This window comes from Bidens hawaiensis, unplaced genomic scaffold (genome assembly GCF_021521415.1).
Source record: "Bidens hawaiensis isolate Kalapana, Puna unplaced genomic scaffold, B.hawaiensis_p1.1 tig00044783_1, whole genome shotgun sequence".
In the NCBI taxonomy this organism is placed as follows: domain Eukaryota; kingdom Viridiplantae; phylum Streptophyta; class Magnoliopsida; order Asterales; family Asteraceae; genus Bidens; species Bidens hawaiensis.
Genome location: NW_027497962.1, coordinates 84,737 through 100,779, shown reverse-complemented (window position 1 = coordinate 100,779; position 16,043 = coordinate 84,737). Strand labels below are relative to the sequence as shown.

Sequence of the window (16,043 nt, the reverse complement as noted above, 5' to 3'; positions counted from 1 at the left end):
ATATGCCCTGTTCTTGTGTCCTCGATTTTGGAGGCAATTGGGATGTTCATCTACTGCTTATCGAGTTCTCTTATAATAATAGCGTTCACTATAGTATTGGTATGACACCTTTTCAAGCACTTTATGGTCGTAAATGTCGCTCCCCAATTTGTTTGAACGAAGTTAGTGAATCTCAAATCACTGGTCCTGAATTAGTTCAAGAAACTACTGACCGTATTGCTCAAATCCGTCATAACCTCCTCGCTGCTCGTAGTCGTCAGAAAAGTTATGTTGATAAGAGACGTAAACCCCTAGAGTTCAGTGTTGGTGATTTTGTTTTACTCAAAGCTTCCCCTTGGAAGGGAGTTGTTCGTTTTGGAAAGAAAGGAAAACTAGCTCCTCGTTTCATTGGTCCTTTTGATATTATTGATAGAGTTGGTCATGTTGCGTATCGACTCAAACTTCCTGTTGAACTCTCTAATATTCACCCGGTGTTTCATGTTTCTAACCTTAAGAAGTGTCTTACCGAGGGTAATCTCCACATCCTTCTCAATGAAGTTAGTATTGACGAGACTATGCATTTTGTTGAGCAACCCGTTGAGATTATGGATGATAAGGATAAAGTTACCAAGCGAAGCCGCATTCCTTTAGTTAAAGTTCGTTGGAATTCCAAGCAAGGCGCCGAGTTTACGTGGGAGCGTGAGGACCAGATGAAACTCAAATATCCTTATCTTTTCGTTGTTGCTGATTCTCTAATTTCGGGACGAAATTCCCAAAAGTAGGGGATACTATAACAATTCAGGTTTCCCGCTTTTTCTTTTGTAACCGTTACCCGACCCATTTACGGGTCCAGGCTTTCTCATCAATAAAAATTCCCCCATTTATTGAGTTAAATTGATTATTCTATTATTATTTATTTTATTAATTGTATTATTTATGTTTTGGCATATTTAACCCAACTATATGTTTTATCCTCTTTTTTACCCATCCGTAAACTATAAGGACTAAAACTGAAATTTTAGATTAAATAATATTATTATAAATTATATAATAAAAAGCTGGTTCAACCAACCCGTTAACTCGACCCGTATACCCATTTTGCAACCCAGATTCTTATTTGATGATCAAAACGCGGGTTTGGTTCAAAATTCGTTTGGTATTTGGAACATTCAAGTAAAATATGATATTCCCGTCATTATCTATTTGAAAACTTCGGCCAATAGATAACCATTATCTTTTTTGAAATTCAAACGTAACCCTAATATCAGATTTCTATATAAACGATCATGTTATATGCAATTGAACCATCCATCAGAACCTTAAACATGTCGCCAATAATAACCCTATACATAATTACATTTTCATCACCTTTTGATTGCTCGTTCTTAACCCAATACCGCTGGCTACTGTGGTGTCCATTTAACCCACTTCCGTTCATTGTTCAAGGCTTTAACGTTCACGTGTGATTTCACGCATTCTTAATATCTCAATCACATTTGTTCGTCTATTGAGGTGAGTTCCATATTTCCTTATTTTACTGCTTTCAATGTTTTGGGGACATATGCGTAAACATATTTTTCATATATTACTTATACTCAAACAAAAACTATTGTCTTATGTGTTAACAACTTTATACCATATTTTTATGTGCTCATTATGAATCGCATTCGGAGAGGTCCAACATAATCTCATAATAGTATGATCATACGCCAATCGTTATAGTCATTGTGCTTCTCGACATCTCATTTATCTTTGCTCATTGGTTAATTTGTTATTCTCATATGACTTGTTGCACTACTTTTTTAATATATTATATGTGTACTAAACTGGTGTGTTGCTCACTCAACCTTGTGTTGACAAATCTACTTTATTTTCAACGCATATGCAGGTCATCGTGTGATGTGAAGTAGTTGAAGTTGGAAGATCACGTGAGGAATTATATTAGAGAAAATTTAATGAGACAATTATTTTTATGGTTATATTTGTTTGATGCTTTATTTGTTTTCGGGATATTGTAAAGAATATTTGTTTTATTTGAAATTTATTAATTAGATATTGAAATTTATAATGTTGCATGATAGTAACCTTGAGAGCTGTGGGCAATCAGTTCACGCCCTGATATTTCCGTTGTAGGTTGGGGTGTGACAGGTAAAACCTAGTCGTTATCGATTCTAGGTGTTGAAGCGGCGAGGAAACGCAATTTCGTTTAGTTTCCTTTACGTTCGTTACGACACTGGAACTAAAAAAATTGGCATTCGGTCATTTCGTTACATTCGTTACGATACTAGAAATAAAAGAAAACACGTTGAGTTTAGCGAATTCGGTCGTTTTCTGTCACGCACATTACGATAGAATAACTAAAAAACCAAAAATTAAATTGTCATTCGATCAGTTTTCATTACGTTCATTACGAAACAAAAGAAAATTAAAAAAACAAAAAAAAACAAGCTTGCACCAATCAGGTGTTGCCAAATGATCCAATAGAGTCCTTGCGGCACGAAAGTTTTCAGTTGTAAATAACTAGTGGTTTACCCGGCGCACAGGTTGGTAAAATCCGAGTGGTGATAAACCCAAGCGTTGTCAGTCAACAACGTTGAGGATGTAAGTCAATACGAATACGGCCGGTTTTTGTTCCATGATACGATAATTATAAACCAAAAATAAAACAAAGAGTTAAGTGTCATTTTAGTACATGTGGCTTGACCAACTACGTAACTTTAGTACATATTCTTTATTTTGTGCAAATGGCTATCTCAGTATCAAAAAACTTGCATTTCTAGTACTTTTTTTTCTAACCCAGTCTATTTTTTCCATTAAGTAAAGGATAATTTGGCAACTTAGTTATTTTCTTTGTTTTTTTTCTTTTAAACGCTTATATCTTGTAAACCTTAAATCCCCAATCATAACATCAATTCAAACCCTAAATCCCCAAACCCTTTTTCCTTCATCAATCATCGATTCGTTAGAAGTACACAACATGTGTTCAACCAGCCTCTCGATTACCAACATTTTGACTTCGACTCCACAAACCCAGATTCAATACACGTCGGCGCCACCGCCACCTTCGACGCCGCTAGTCAGTTTTCCGGTGAAAATCTAACGGCACGTTATGATTCCGCAAACCCAAATCCAATACACGCCAATAATCGAAACTTTGTTGAAACCCATACAACGGGCTATGATCTCGACGATCATCTCACATACGGAGTCGTGATGTTTAATTTTGATCCAAATCACGCCGGAGAAGAGAACACCGAGGAGTTCAAGTGTTTGGATGAGGTGTACAACAAGCTGAAAAATGGCGGTCACGACATGACTAAATCAGATGACAACATTCTGACGAAGCTGCCGACGAAGATGAAGAAGTCTGCTAGCTTGAAGGTAGGGTTTACCCATCTCGAGGAGGATATCGTGGAGGCTCACCGGTAGGCGAGTGTTAAAGAAAGAATGCCGACGGTTAAGCTTGTTACAGATGATGATGATGATATGGAGAAAGGTTTTGGGGATTAGGATTTGGATTTTGATGTTATGATTTGGGGATTTAGGGTTTACAAAGATATAAGCGTTTAAAAGAAAAGAAAAAACAAAGAAAATAACGAAGTTACCAAATTATCCATAACTTAACGGAAAAAATAGACGGGGTTAGAAAAAAGTACTAAAAATGCAAGTTTTTTGAAACTGAGGTAGCCATTTGCACAAAATAAATAATATGTACTAAAGTTGCGTAGTTGGTCAAAACACAGGTACTAAAATGGCACTTAACTCTTTCCAAAAAAATATATAAAAATTGAGGTGCACCAATGGGGTAACGTTGGTTGGTAAATACTGGGTGTTCAAAAGACCCGAGTGTTGTCAATCTCGGGCATCAAGACGGTGAGTCTATGCAAATTTGGTCTTTTACGCCACGTTCGTTACGGTATTGGAAGTAAACAAAAACAATATTTGGTCGGTTTTCGTTACGTTTGTAAGGCAACCAGAATTAAAACAAAATTCGGCGAGTCTACGTCGAATTCGTTCGATTTTCGCCGTGTTCACTAAAAAACAAAAATAAAATTGGCATTCGGTCAACTTTCGTTATGGTATCGTAAGTAAAAAATAACCTAAACAACGTAGACCAATATGGTGCCTCCAAGTGGCCCCATGAGAGCTTAGCGGTTTCATTTCGTTATGTTTGTTAATGTACCGAAACTAAAATAAAAAATATAAATAAGAAAACAAAAAAATTTTAATCACCAATATGGTGCCGCCAAGTAACCCAATCAAAACTTGGCGACACCAAACTTCTCAAATGTTATAAGAAGAAGAAGTTATTGGTTAATATAATACTAAAAGTTTTATTCACATATAAAGTTGTATATTAACTACGAAAACGTAACGGCTTAATCAAACAAGGCATCAATAATTAAGAGGCAAGGAATCGATTTCTAATATTTGATTAAAAGTTATTGGTAAACAGGTCCCATAGCATTAGAATGATGATTAAAGCATTTTTAGCATGATATATTATTATAAGTGTGTTCTTAATATTATATAGAGTGGTTGTGAGTGGAGTATATAAAAAAACTTGTTGACGAGTAAGTTTAGAGAAATACTGTCTATCCTCTATCATTTTTATTATTTATTGAAAGTAGTCGTGAAGAAAGAATAAAGAGCAAAGTAATAATAAAATATTATTTAAATGAAAAGAAGAGAGCAAATGTTTTGGTTTTTTAATATAATTATAAAGATATAAATAGAGATGTTGTTGGGTTTCGTGTTCATATCTAAGTTAAGTTTGAAACGTCAAAATCAATATAAACGATTAATATTTAATGTCATTAAGAGTTACTCGGGTATTGTGGACCAAATGTTGTTAAACGAATATTTGATTAAAAAAGTTAAATCAACCGAAGCATCAATAATTAAGAAGGAAGGAATCGGAAAAAGTGATAAATTAACAAAGTGTAAAATAATGGATGATAAAATAAAAAAATAAATGAGCGTTATATGTTTGTACATGTTTGAATTGAATATTAGTTTTGGAAATGGGTTGGTAATAAGCTGTATATATAAATAGACGCACTACGTAGGGAGTTGATCATCATTTCATTTCAATAAGTATTTTTCAACAATAATATTATTAATTCAATAATTCATATTCAAATGGCGAGGAACGGAGAGTCAGTGGTTGACCCTAACACCGCCGTGGGCGGTGGCGTAGATGACGTGTACGGTGAAGATCGCGCTTGCGAGGACCAACTCATCACCCCGTGGACCGTTTCTGTCGCAAGGTATAATAATAATAACAACTTGATTGATATGATAGGAAGCTTTTGTTAGTCTAAATAACAAGAATAGTTAATTATGTATTGTCTGAGTTTAAGCTTCCATGATTTCAGTTGTAAATATCATCACGCCTTGATTTTGCATCGGTCCAAATGCCTACACTAGCTTTTAAGTACTTGATTTGATTTGCTATTTTAAAGGTTAAATCTTTGAATTTTCAACTATTATTATATTCATATTTATTTTATGTGTGTTTAACAATATATATAAAATAAATATTCCCATCCGATTAGTATTTGTTAGTGTAGATGTTGAATTTATAGGAATAATTAGGTTTATTGCCTAAGGAGTTGATGTTATTTGTTAATTGATGATGAATTGACCTTTGACCTAGACAGTTTTTTTGCTTGTTTAATTTACATTATTATGTTGTGCTGATAACATCAGTTAGTTATTAGATTATCTTCTTGGATTTTGCTGTAACTAAAATTATTATTGTTTGTAGTGGATACACGTTGCTGAGGGATCCACGCCACAACAAGGGGCTTGCATTCACCGAGAGGGAACGAGATGCTCATTACTTGCGTGGTCTGTTGCCTCCGTCTATTTCAAACCAGGAGCTTCAGGTTTGCATTTCTCTCAAAATCTCCAATCAATTAGGCTTAAAAATGGAATTTCATTTTCTGTTTATGACTCACCAGGAGAAGAAGTTGATGCACAACATTCGCAGTTATGACGTTCCCTTGCACAAATATGTGGCTATGATGGAGCTCGAGGTATCAACATATATATATATATATTTTACTTTGACTTCCATTAATCAACATATTTATTTCATGTTTGTTCTGTTGTTATGGTTTATAGGAGCGAAACGAGAGGCTTTTCTACAAGCTTCTTATTGATAATGTGGAAGAGCTTCTTCCAGTTGTGTACACTCCCACAGTCGGTGAGGCGTGCCAGAAATACGGGAGTTTATTCAAGCGCCCTCAGGGTCTCTACATCAGTTTGAAAGAAAAGTATGAATGATAGATTGAATTCTGTTTCCTTAACATAAATTATCACAAATTAGCATAACTTGACGATGAAATAACCTGATTTCCAGAGGAAAGATTCTTGAGGTACTCAGAAACTGGCCCGAGAGGAATATTCAGGTTATTGTGGTGACCGATGGTGAGCGTATCTTGGGATTGGGAGATCTTGGTTGTCAGGTAAAATAAGCAAACATTTTTTTTTACTTTACGGTTATGTTTCATCAATGTCATAACTCATAATAGTCCAATAATCAAACCTTTTAAATTTGTACAGGGTATGGGTATTCCAGTTGGGAAACTTGCTTTATACACTGCACTTGGAGGAGTTAGACCTTCTGCGGTAAGTTCTTTTAAATGAAAGCAACTGTTTTTCGTGATTTCATACTCACTGTAGTGTTTTGATTATGGTTTTTTAAATGCTATGTAGTGCTTGCCTATCACCATTGATGTGGGAACAAACAATCAGAAGCTATTAGATGATGAGTTCTATATTGGTCTTAGACAAAAGAGGGCCACTGGAAAGGTACATTGTGTTGATTTATCATTACTTTAACCATGTTTTTTTCTTGAGATATATAAAGGGTTTTAACATCTACTGTTTCTGCAGGAATATGAGGAATTACTTGAGGAGTTCATGTCTGCAGTCAAGCAAAACTATGGTGAAAAAGTCCTTGTGCAGGTAAATAATCTACAGTCATTAAGTCTTAGTTTCATAAAATCTTACGTTGGCATTGTCTGAAATTTGCAGTTTGAAGACTTTGCAAACCATAATGCATTTGAGCTGTTGTCCAAATACAGAACCAGTCATTTGGTGTTCAATGACGACATACAGGTATAAACAAATGTTCGACTGGCCAACAGATTTCCATTTGGCTAATCTCTGAATTTGTATAACTTTGTTTATTCGGTTACAGGGGACCGCATCTGTGGTGCTTGCGGGTCTTGTTGCATCACTAAAACTACTTGGTGGTAGTTTGGCTGATCACACATTCTTGTTCCTTGGTGCTGGTGAAGCAGGAACTGGTATTGCAGAGCTTATAGCTCTTGAAATATCGACAAAGGTACCAGCTTTATGCTTGAAATTAATGTTTAGTTGTATCACATTTTCTTACTGTGTTGTTTAACCTTTTATTGACAAAGGTACCACCTTTATGCTTAATATTACCTTTTATATGTGTCACAGTCACTAATATCGTATTGTTTAACTTTTATAGACAAGTATTCTGGTTGAAGAGGCTCGTAAGAAGATATGGCTCGTGGACTCTAAGGGGTTAATTGTTAGCTCTCGTAAAGAATCACTTCAGCACTTTAAGAAACCATGGGCTCATGAACACGAGCCTCTTACAACTCTCTTAGAAGCTGTCAAGGTGAGACAGTTTAATGACTTTTCACCATTCTAATGATCAAATATATTTTTTACCAGTTTCGCATGACGTTTGTTTTCGTTTCCAATAATCATCAGGCCATTAAACCGTCTGTCTTGATTGGAACATCTGGAGTGGGACAAACGTTTACAAAAGATGTGGTTCAGGCTATGGCAGCCGCCAACGAGGTTCTCTCTCTCTCTTTACACGCACACACACACACACACTCTTGCAAAATGTTAACTTCTGGTGAAGTTTACATTTTTATATCCCACCTCTCTTTCCTATTAAAAATAATGACTTTTAATAATAAAATATCTATATTTATTATATTAGTTTATCATAACTACTAAGTCATAAGATAATTTCAATTATATCTTATCTTATAATATAATTTTAAAATTCTTAAATTTTTATTATTTTGTCTATATAATTTTAAATCTTTATTATTTATTATTTCACCAATGGTTTATGACATCCAACGTTAAATCTTCATAGAAACTACCCCTCTCTCTAAACTAACGAATATATGATTGCTTGCAGAGACCGCTTATTATGGCACTCTCCAATCCAACCTCACAAGCCGAGTGCACTGCTGAACAAGCTTACACGTGGACCGAGGTAACTAACATCAACTGCTTTCAACTTCCAAACATAAAACACATGAACTTAACATTTAATCGATTATTGTGTAGGGTCGTGCAATATTTTCCAGTGGTAGTCCTTTTGATCCTTATGAATACAATGGGAACCTCTTCATTCCTGGCCAGGTTATATTATCACTTAAGCATTATCAAATCTTGGTGGAATTATATAACTAATCATTCAAACTTATATCACTTTGTCTTCATTTAAAGCCAGGCAAATAATGCTTACATTTTCCCTGGACTTGGTTTTGGGTTGGTAATCTCTGGTGCGATCCGTGTGCATGATGAGATGCTTTTGGCTGCATGTAAGTATCAATTATATTTCTTACCATATATAATGATTACAGTTATTGCTATTTTATGTATCTGTTTGAACCGATGCTAATTTTATATGTTATTTGTTACAGCTGAAGCATTGGCTAATCAAGTAACACAAGAGCACTATGATAAAGGCCTGATTTATCCTCCACTCACTAACATCAGAAAGATTTCGGCTCATATTGCTGCAAATGTTGCTGCTAAGGCATACGACCTTGGTGAGTCAGGTTTTACAGTTGTGTACAGGTAGCAATGATGGGCGGGTCTTACGGGGTTGATAATGACTGAAAACGGTTTAGGTTAAAATGACTACTTTTTGCGCACATCGATACAGTTCTGGTTGGGTCAGACTGAAACACTTTTTTTTCCAAAATTTTGATTATATCAGTAATAATCCAAAGAACTGAAAAAAAAATGAATGGTTAGGTCTTATGCATTAAATAAAAACTTTGGGTGGTTTTTATCCAGCTTTTCAAAGCTAATTTTTATGTTACCCGTTTGACTCGAGGTGGCAATCATGATCCATTCTTCAAAAAATGGGCTGATTTGGGCAAAAATAAATTGTCTATCGGTTGATTTGGGTCACCTTAAATTAGTCAACAGGTCAAAATGACTCACCTTGAGGTAGTTAACCGGTCAAATTGGGTTACGCTAATTAGTCAACAGGTCAAAACGGGTAACTATAATAAAAGTTAACTTAGAAAAGGTCAAAATGGGTTAGCTGGGTACTTTCTATGATGACTCATTACAACCCTGGGTCAACCTGTAGAGATAATAAAAAAAAAGTTATCCCTGGATCCACAAATTCAGAAGTAATGAGTCTAAAGTGATCCCGCTTGACATATAGATAGATAGATATAAAGCTTTATCCCAGGATCGACCAATTTAGAATTAAACAGGTCGAAAGTGCCACCTATGAAAAATAATAATAATTTGTGACCTGTGTTCTTAACTGGATGAATGTATTTCAGGTTTGGCAACACGTCTCCCCCGCCCTACTGATCTAGTGAAGTATGCTGAGAGTTGTATGTACACACCCAACTACCGAAGCTACCGATAAATGATTAGAGCAAACTCCTAAGATGTTCAAAGTGTTGTTGTCTCTTGAGTCTTTCTTGTTTCTGTGTTCTTTTGATGTATGTTTTGAGTCTTTTATCTTTTTCAGTGGTTATGGTGTGAAGTTTGTCTTTAGTTCAATAACAACATAAGTGTTTTATTATTACATTTGTTCCATGTTCTCCCTTGATCTCTGTTCTTAACTCATGAAAAAATTCAAATGAAAAACAGAATAAAATATTGGTTTTAAGAATGTTTTTTTTGGGAGAATTCTCAAAATAGCTCTTATGAGGAGAGAGAAACTTTCAAATAGCCCGTGAGATTTCATTTTCCAAATAGCCCTACAAATCTAACTTTCATGTAACATTGGTAATTTCTCCATGATATTTCGTGGACCAATCAAAAACTGCAATTTGTCAAGCCTTCCCACCTACCACGTAAGTTTTCATCTCAAATTCGTCTTAAACGTTACTTTTTATAACAAATCTAACCTGATAAAAACCAACTTTAACGTGATGTTTCAACCTGTTTCCGTCTTCAACGTGAGTTTTCAAAATTATGGTTTTTTAAGTTTTTTTGAAATTTATCTTCACAGATGAATTTCAAATGAATTTCAACTTCGGAGACGAATTATGATTAAAAGCCAACTGCCAAGATGAATTTCAAGTTATGTTCGTTTTCTTCTTCTATTTTACTTTTGTTTTTCATATCCTTCACAAAAACCATGTTCTTCTCCCACTCCCGTATGAAACCATCCATGAGTTATTTTTAGATATATAACATTTAATTCGTGTTGAAATTCAATAAATGGAATCATCAAGTGTCGCTAAAATTTTCCCAGATTATATATGTTTTCTGGTTCAAACGTTTTGATAATTGCCAAATTCATATTCTAATTGTTGGCCTCCAAACGTTGATAAGTTCTATAATGATGGAAGCTGTTCGGATTGTTCCTCTCATCTACTTAACGGAATGAAAGCTGGTCGAGAATTTTGGGGTCGGCTTCTAGGTCGTGAATGCATGTGTTCTAACATATTAGTGTTTCATGTCTGTTAATAATATTTCCCCAAATATATGTATATCTTGTATATGTATTTAAAGATATAATAACTCAAAGAAAACGTTATGTTAGACCGAAATAAGTAGTCAAAGTCGGATTCGTTATACAAACCAGTAGTCAAAGTTGGATATGTTATACAAAACCATCTTCAAAGATAGTTTTCGGGTTAAAGTAGTTTGACGGACCCCATCCATTTTCAGAATACGTTGATTTTAATAAAAAAAAAAACCTAGTAGTCAAAGTTGGATTTATTATAAAATCCATCTTCAAAGACATTTTTGAGGAGAGATACTTCATGTGGACCCCATTCACCTAACATTTTTCAGAATACTTTGATTTTATGTTGAAAACCATAGTCAAAGTTGGATTTATTAGAAAATCCATCTTCGATGACATTTTTGAGAAGAAATACTTCATATGGACCCCTCCACCTAACCCTCTTCAGAATACGTTGCTTTTATGTTGAAAACCAAAGTCGAAGTTGGAGTTGTTATAAAATCCATCTTCAAAGACATTTTTGAGGAGAAATACTTCATGTGAACCCCATCCACCTAACCCTTTTCAGAATACAGTGCTTTTATATTGAAAACCAAAGTCAAAGTTGGATTTGTTATAAAATCCATTTTCAAAGACAATTTTGAGGAGAAATACTTCATGTGGACCCCGTCCACTTAACCCTTTTCAGAATACGTTGATTTATGTTGAAAACCATAGTCATAGTTGGTTTGTTATAAAATCTATCTTCAAGGACATTTTTGAGGAGAAATACTTCATGTGAACCCCATCCACCAAAATTGTAATGTATAACTTTAAAGTTGTAATTTTCATTTGGCATCTTATAAAAATGTAGTTTAATAAGATTAGTTTATGTTGTTTTCTTGGATAATCTTGTTTATATTTGGTCAACATTAAATACCTTAAAACAACATACCATAATACTACACATAAACACTAAGTTAAAAACTTAGTGTTAAACATTACATTCTGCCCTTACATTGTTAAATCTAACCACAACAAAACAAAACATGTTTCAGCAACACCATTCTAGCCACAACAACTCAAACTATTCAACCAACCATAACCATTACACCACAAACTACCCAAACTTGCACAAACTTCAACTACTCCAAACGCTATTTAGTTACGGGTAAACACCCAAACCTCATTATCAACATCCAAGTCCTGAAACGCGAATGTTAGCAAACGGGTAAATGAGATCCTGATTCGTGCTGTCAAAATGGACAAGATACTCGGTTTCTCCAATTTTGCTAATAATACGACCAGCCACCAACCATCCTTTGCAAACACATCCACTTTCTGACCCATATCAAAGCCACTCACAACATCAGCAGGTTTCGGCCTTATTTTATCGGCCTTAACAAGCTCTTTTAACAACCCGGAATGATCCGCTTCAAGCAGTGTGCGGAAAACCACGATGTAGGTCTTCTTCCCAACCCGTGAGATTATGTTTCCATCATAAAACGAACCAAGAAACCAGGACCTATATCAACAACTTCAATCGGATCACCTCGCTTAAACTTCATTCTTCAACATGAGAGCAACCAGATTTAAGTTAGTTTATGATAAATGAAATGAAAATAATCAACATGAAATTTGGTTGTAATAAGTAATTTATGAACAAAAGTTTAAATTCCCTTGAAATTCATCTTGCCAGTTGGCTTTTAATCACAATTCGTCTCCGAAGTTGAAATTCATCTTTGGAGATGAATTCAAAAAAACACAAAAACCAACTTTTTTGAAAACTCACGTTGGAGACGGAAACAGGTTGAAACATCACGTAAAAGTTGGTTTTTTATCAAGTTAGATTTGATGTGAAAAGTAACGTTTAAGACGGATTTAAGATGAAAACTTGCGTGGTAGGTGATAAGGCTTGACAAATGACAGTTTTTGATTGGTCCACGAAATATCACGTGGAAATTGTATTTGGAGGGCTATTTTGGGAAAATGAAATCTCACGGCCTATTTGGGAGTTTCTCTCTCCTCAGAAGGTCTATTTTGGGAATTCTCCCATGTTTTTTAGGTGTTAGATTATGGTCAAGTATAAGATAAATTCTAACAAATCTTAACCAATAATAAATATATGTAAACCATTTTAATTCTATAGTTAGACCATCCGTAGTCATGGCAGTATGGTGGCGTTTTGGATGAAAACGTCGGGGGTACACCGCCCAACCCCCCCCCCCCCCCCCCCCGCCCGTTTTTGGTTGGCGTTTTCGTAAAGCGTTATCTACAAAACGTTTAAATGTAATAAAATAGTGTGGGGGAAGAGGAGAGAGAGGGGGATAAATGTGTGACATTAAAACATCAAAATTCAATCACATATGGTATAAAAGCTGATGCATATCAACTGCTTCATACAAAATATATTATTCATTCCAGACACAACTACTTTTAAAAAAAACCTGGTTTCTTCCTGCTAAAACTTGCACTGTTAAACAACAAACTCCATTGCAAGCATTCATATTCAGGTTTTGTTGTATGTACTAAGATTGGCATGGGTGTCCCGATATCGTTGAAGAAGGTACTCTTCGCATTTGACACGAGGAAACCTAACACGATCGAAATCCAATAAACGAGTATAAGCATTTAGTAAAACGCATTGAGTATTAAAAAAAGAAATTATAAATATTCTTACTTGGGAGGGTTTTCTTTTGATTGGCAAGTAGGTAAGCATTCAACCACACAATCATGACTAGGCTCCACAAAATATGGAATCTGATCATACAAAAGAACACGCATTATTAGTATGAATGAGTTCTTGCTTTAAAGATCGACTTGTATCAGAAGTTGTCATACAGAATATCGCTCTACCCCCGTTACCCAACACGCGATGCAACGTTGACCTGGAAAACAAAAGTCAAAGAAAAATCAACAGAAGCCATATACAGAATAGTCAAACTTTGCAAAACAATAACACCTGTACCTGAAAATACCATTACTCCATCGTTCCAACATATCGCCAAGATTTACAACAAACGCGCTAAAACAAACATATAATATAATCCACCAAACGTCAACAACAACAAGCATAGTTCACGTTTCATCATACAGTGTAAACATTAAACCGACTTACCCTTTTAACTGTTCAACATCTTCCCACACCCGAGGCTTCGCGTCTTTGTCTTTGCATATCTTAAAATCATAAAATAAATTTAAAAAAAGACATAAAAAAATATCTGAAAATATATTTGTTGCTTACTTGGAGTCCAGAAACGCCATCGGTTGCCAAGAGAGTAATCAAACCGTAATCAGAGTGTGCACCGGCCCCATATATTCCTTTTGCAGGCTCGGATACTTGACCTACAACATAATCAGATGTAGAAAACATTGAAGATGAAATTTAATATTTTTAAAGAGTTTTAATTTCACCTGGATAATATAACAACCGTAGGACTGCAATAGGCTTTCCGAGCATTTCTGGTTGTTCAAAAAAGTTGGCATCTAGATTAAGTGCAAGGGCTATGAGTCTCCCAGTTTTTTTAACTACTTCCCTAAAAATGTCACAATTATATATTAAGTTTTAATGAATTTGATTGTGCTTATAGTTTATGGGGTTAAGAGGAACTAACAGAGCTTGTTGATGATATGCTTCCATAGTTTCCCTCCATCCAGGCAAGATATCTGTCACCACCATTTAAATAAATTACTAAATTCACCAGTAAAAAAATAATATTTGTATTATAATTAATAAATGTGTAGATCAGTGATTTATAAGCTTAAATGTTGTATACACCACTCACATGCTATCCACACACCACTGACAGCCTGTATAAAGTGTCATATACGGGCTTGTATAACTTTACTAAAATTGACTGATTTAATAGTGGTGTGTTGTGTCAGAAGTCATACGGGGCCGTATGATATAAAAGTTTGCTTTATACGGTCAGCACGATATGACAGATGTAACACTTCTGTGGTTTCAAAAGTCATAGGGCCCGTATGATTTGACAAACTGTTGTTCGGATTTGGATGTTTGATTATTTAGAAGTCAAATCAGAATGTGTCATTTCTTATCAAAAATGTGTTTTTTTAGTTATTTCATCTAATAATTCCTTAAAATAATAATTAAAACACAAAATTATCTTATCTTCATAGCTTAAAAGGACATAGAACATATTACAAACCGTTTTATTACAGCTGATTACTTAATCCCAACAATGAAATAGAACATAATCACTTTCTAAACTCGATTAATAGTTAATACCTGAGTCGGGCCATAAATTTGGTCCATAAAATGTTCTTTGAGCTTCAGGATCATCTTCAGGCAATTCAACCCCTATATAAAACCCCTCCTTGTGATCACCTACAGTATTAATTTATTAACAAAAATACAGCAGGGGTTTACAAAAATAATAATAATAATAATAATAATAATAATAATAATAATAATAATGAATTTGGAACAGCAAACCGTGGAGTTGGTTAGCGGGATCAAGAAGTTCATCAAGAACAGGCGTGTAGCCTCGGTGTTTTTGGTTCCTAAGAAGCTTCATTTTGGTGTCCAGTGGAAGACGGAAAAAGTTTTTAGTTTGTGTGAAAACATGGTTCATAAATTCCTCACTGATTCCATGATTGGTAACAAAGAAAAAACCAGAATCCATGCATGCCTATTCAATACATCAAATCAAAATAAAATAAAATAAACAGATTAATAAACAATACTAATAATCTATAACAACATATCCTAATTACTCCCTTCATGTTAAAACATCAAAATATATCCTCAAAACTCTATATCCCAATTGTATAACAAATCAACACATATATAATATATATATATATATATAGAGAGAGAGAGAGAGAGAGAAACCTGCTTGAGTAAGGATACAGAGGTAGATATATCTGGAGAGGAGAGATCGATAGAGTTCAAATTTGAAGCTTTTTTAAATTCCTCCATTGGAAGAAGTCTTCTTCTTCTTCTTCTATGATTTTAGTTTTATTTTTTGTGTGTGAAAAAAACTGTAGAAAATGTCTGCGCTTAAATTGAAGGCATGAGGGAGGACTTGTATTTTCTAAAGAATACATTAATGTTTAAAATTATTATATTTCCCAAGATAACAATAACAAAACAATAAAAAAGTTACAAACGAATCAAAATAAATCTAATAATTAACACAAATAGACCAAATAAAAATATATTATTGCCATCTTCTCCAGGCTTCGATGCACATCTTCGGTATAAAGTTTATTGTTCTAATGGTCATTTGAGGTGATGTTTATATGCAAAATAGCCCAGAGCAATACCAGGGACCATTTGTGAAAGCAAAAAACGGAGTCTATAATTCGACCCAAATCATAAGGA

The 16,043-nt window shown here is 34.5% G+C and overlaps 1 protein-coding gene and 1 pseudogene across 2 annotated transcripts; one reads left to right on the top strand and one right to left on the bottom strand.

Annotated features, from left to right (window-relative positions):
* The first annotated feature begins 5,055 nt into the window (after positions 1–5,055).
* LOC143595194 (NADP-dependent malic enzyme-like) lies at positions 5,056–9,826 on the top strand. Its single transcript, XM_077074293.1, has 17 exons — positions 5,056–5,249; positions 5,750–5,870; positions 5,946–6,020; positions 6,109–6,260; positions 6,347–6,452; positions 6,550–6,615; positions 6,703–6,798; positions 6,883–6,954; positions 7,024–7,107; positions 7,190–7,336; positions 7,490–7,642; positions 7,738–7,827; positions 8,183–8,260; positions 8,335–8,409; positions 8,501–8,591; positions 8,694–8,822; positions 9,576–9,826. Exons 1-17 carry the CDS (start codon positions 5,122–5,124, stop codon positions 9,662–9,664), a joined length of 1,752 nt encoding a protein of 583 aa, XP_076930408.1. The 5' UTR covers positions 5,056–5,121; the 3' UTR covers positions 9,665–9,826.
* A 3,214-nt stretch (positions 9,827–13,040) lies between these two features.
* LOC143595192 (kihadalactone A synthase LFS-like) lies at positions 13,041–15,735 on the bottom strand (annotated as a pseudogene). The gene is made up of 11 exons (XR_013146481.1): positions 15,552–15,735; positions 15,153–15,348; positions 14,946–15,044; positions 14,311–14,362; positions 14,111–14,232; positions 13,941–14,041; positions 13,815–13,873; positions 13,665–13,721; positions 13,538–13,584; positions 13,377–13,456; positions 13,041–13,290 (listed from the first exon to the last, which is right to left on the bottom strand). The product of XR_013146481.1 is annotated as a kihadalactone A synthase LFS-like (transcript).
* Positions 15,736–16,043: the final 308 nt, after the last annotated feature.

Coding starts and splice junctions, on each gene's coding strand:
- LOC143595194 (XM_077074293.1), top strand. CDS start 5,122: ATGGCGAGGAACGGAGAGTCAGTGGTTGACCCTAACACCGCCGTGGGC. Junction 6,021..6,108: donor TGGCTATGATGGAGCTCGAG/GTATCAACATAT, acceptor TATGGTTTATAG/GAGCGAAACGAGAGGCTTTT. Junction 7,108..7,189: donor TGTTCAATGACGACATACAG/GTATAAACAAAT, acceptor ATTCGGTTACAG/GGGACCGCATCTGTGGTGCT.